Genomic DNA, 575 nt, shown 5'->3' on the forward strand with positions numbered 1-575 from the left:
GAGCCACCGAGAAACCCAAAACCAGATTACAGTAAACAACAGAGAAAACTCAAAGACAGACACAGACAGACAACCGCGGTACCTGCTCTAGAGTAATCCCTCCGTTCTCTAGTCTCCGGGTCCTAGAGAGAGCCGTTTTCCGGCCAACGCACCAAAATGTAAGACCGGCCTAGAAGCACAATTCTTACTTGATGGGAAGGCTCATCTCACAAATACCAGGAGGCACAGAGATCGATGCACAGGCAAGAGGTTTTATTTCCGGCATACTGGAGGTCGCCCCGTTTTCAGGACAGGAGCGGCCCCGAGCTCTTNCCGGAGACGCTGAGAGCCAGGGAGGCCGCAAAGAATTTCCGAGTGAACCTGCGGACCCTGCGCGGCTACTACAACCAGAGCGAGGCCGGTGAGTGACTCCCTCCCGTGCCCCACAGGGGGCGGGGGTCGACCCAAATCTCGGGGTCCTAACTTCAACTCGAGACTAGTGGCGGCTGGCGGGTGAAGGGATCAGAACTTTTGTCCTTGGTATTACAATACCCGCTCTAACCAACGCCTCTTCCTCTCCCGGGAGTGGCGATAAG

At 55.7% G+C, this 575-nt stretch overlaps 1 protein-coding gene across 1 annotated transcript in view; it reads left to right on the top strand.

The window, feature by feature from the left end:
* Window positions 1-288: 288 nt before the first annotated feature.
* Window positions 289-575, top strand: part of LOC103592560 (HLA class I histocompatibility antigen, alpha chain E-like) — a gene marked incomplete at its 5' end in the record, with an annotated part of 4,234 nt that continues 3,947 nt past the window's right edge. The window contains one exon of the mRNA XM_008575347.1: window positions 289-400. Coding sequence (XP_008573569.1) covers window positions 289-400 — 112 coding nt within the window. The remainder of the gene's footprint in view (window positions 401-575) is intronic.

This window comes from Galeopterus variegatus, unplaced genomic scaffold (genome assembly GCF_000696425.1).
Source record: "Galeopterus variegatus unplaced genomic scaffold, G_variegatus-3.0.2 Scaffold1170, whole genome shotgun sequence".
In the NCBI taxonomy this organism is placed as follows: domain Eukaryota; kingdom Metazoa; phylum Chordata; class Mammalia; order Dermoptera; family Cynocephalidae; genus Galeopterus; species Galeopterus variegatus.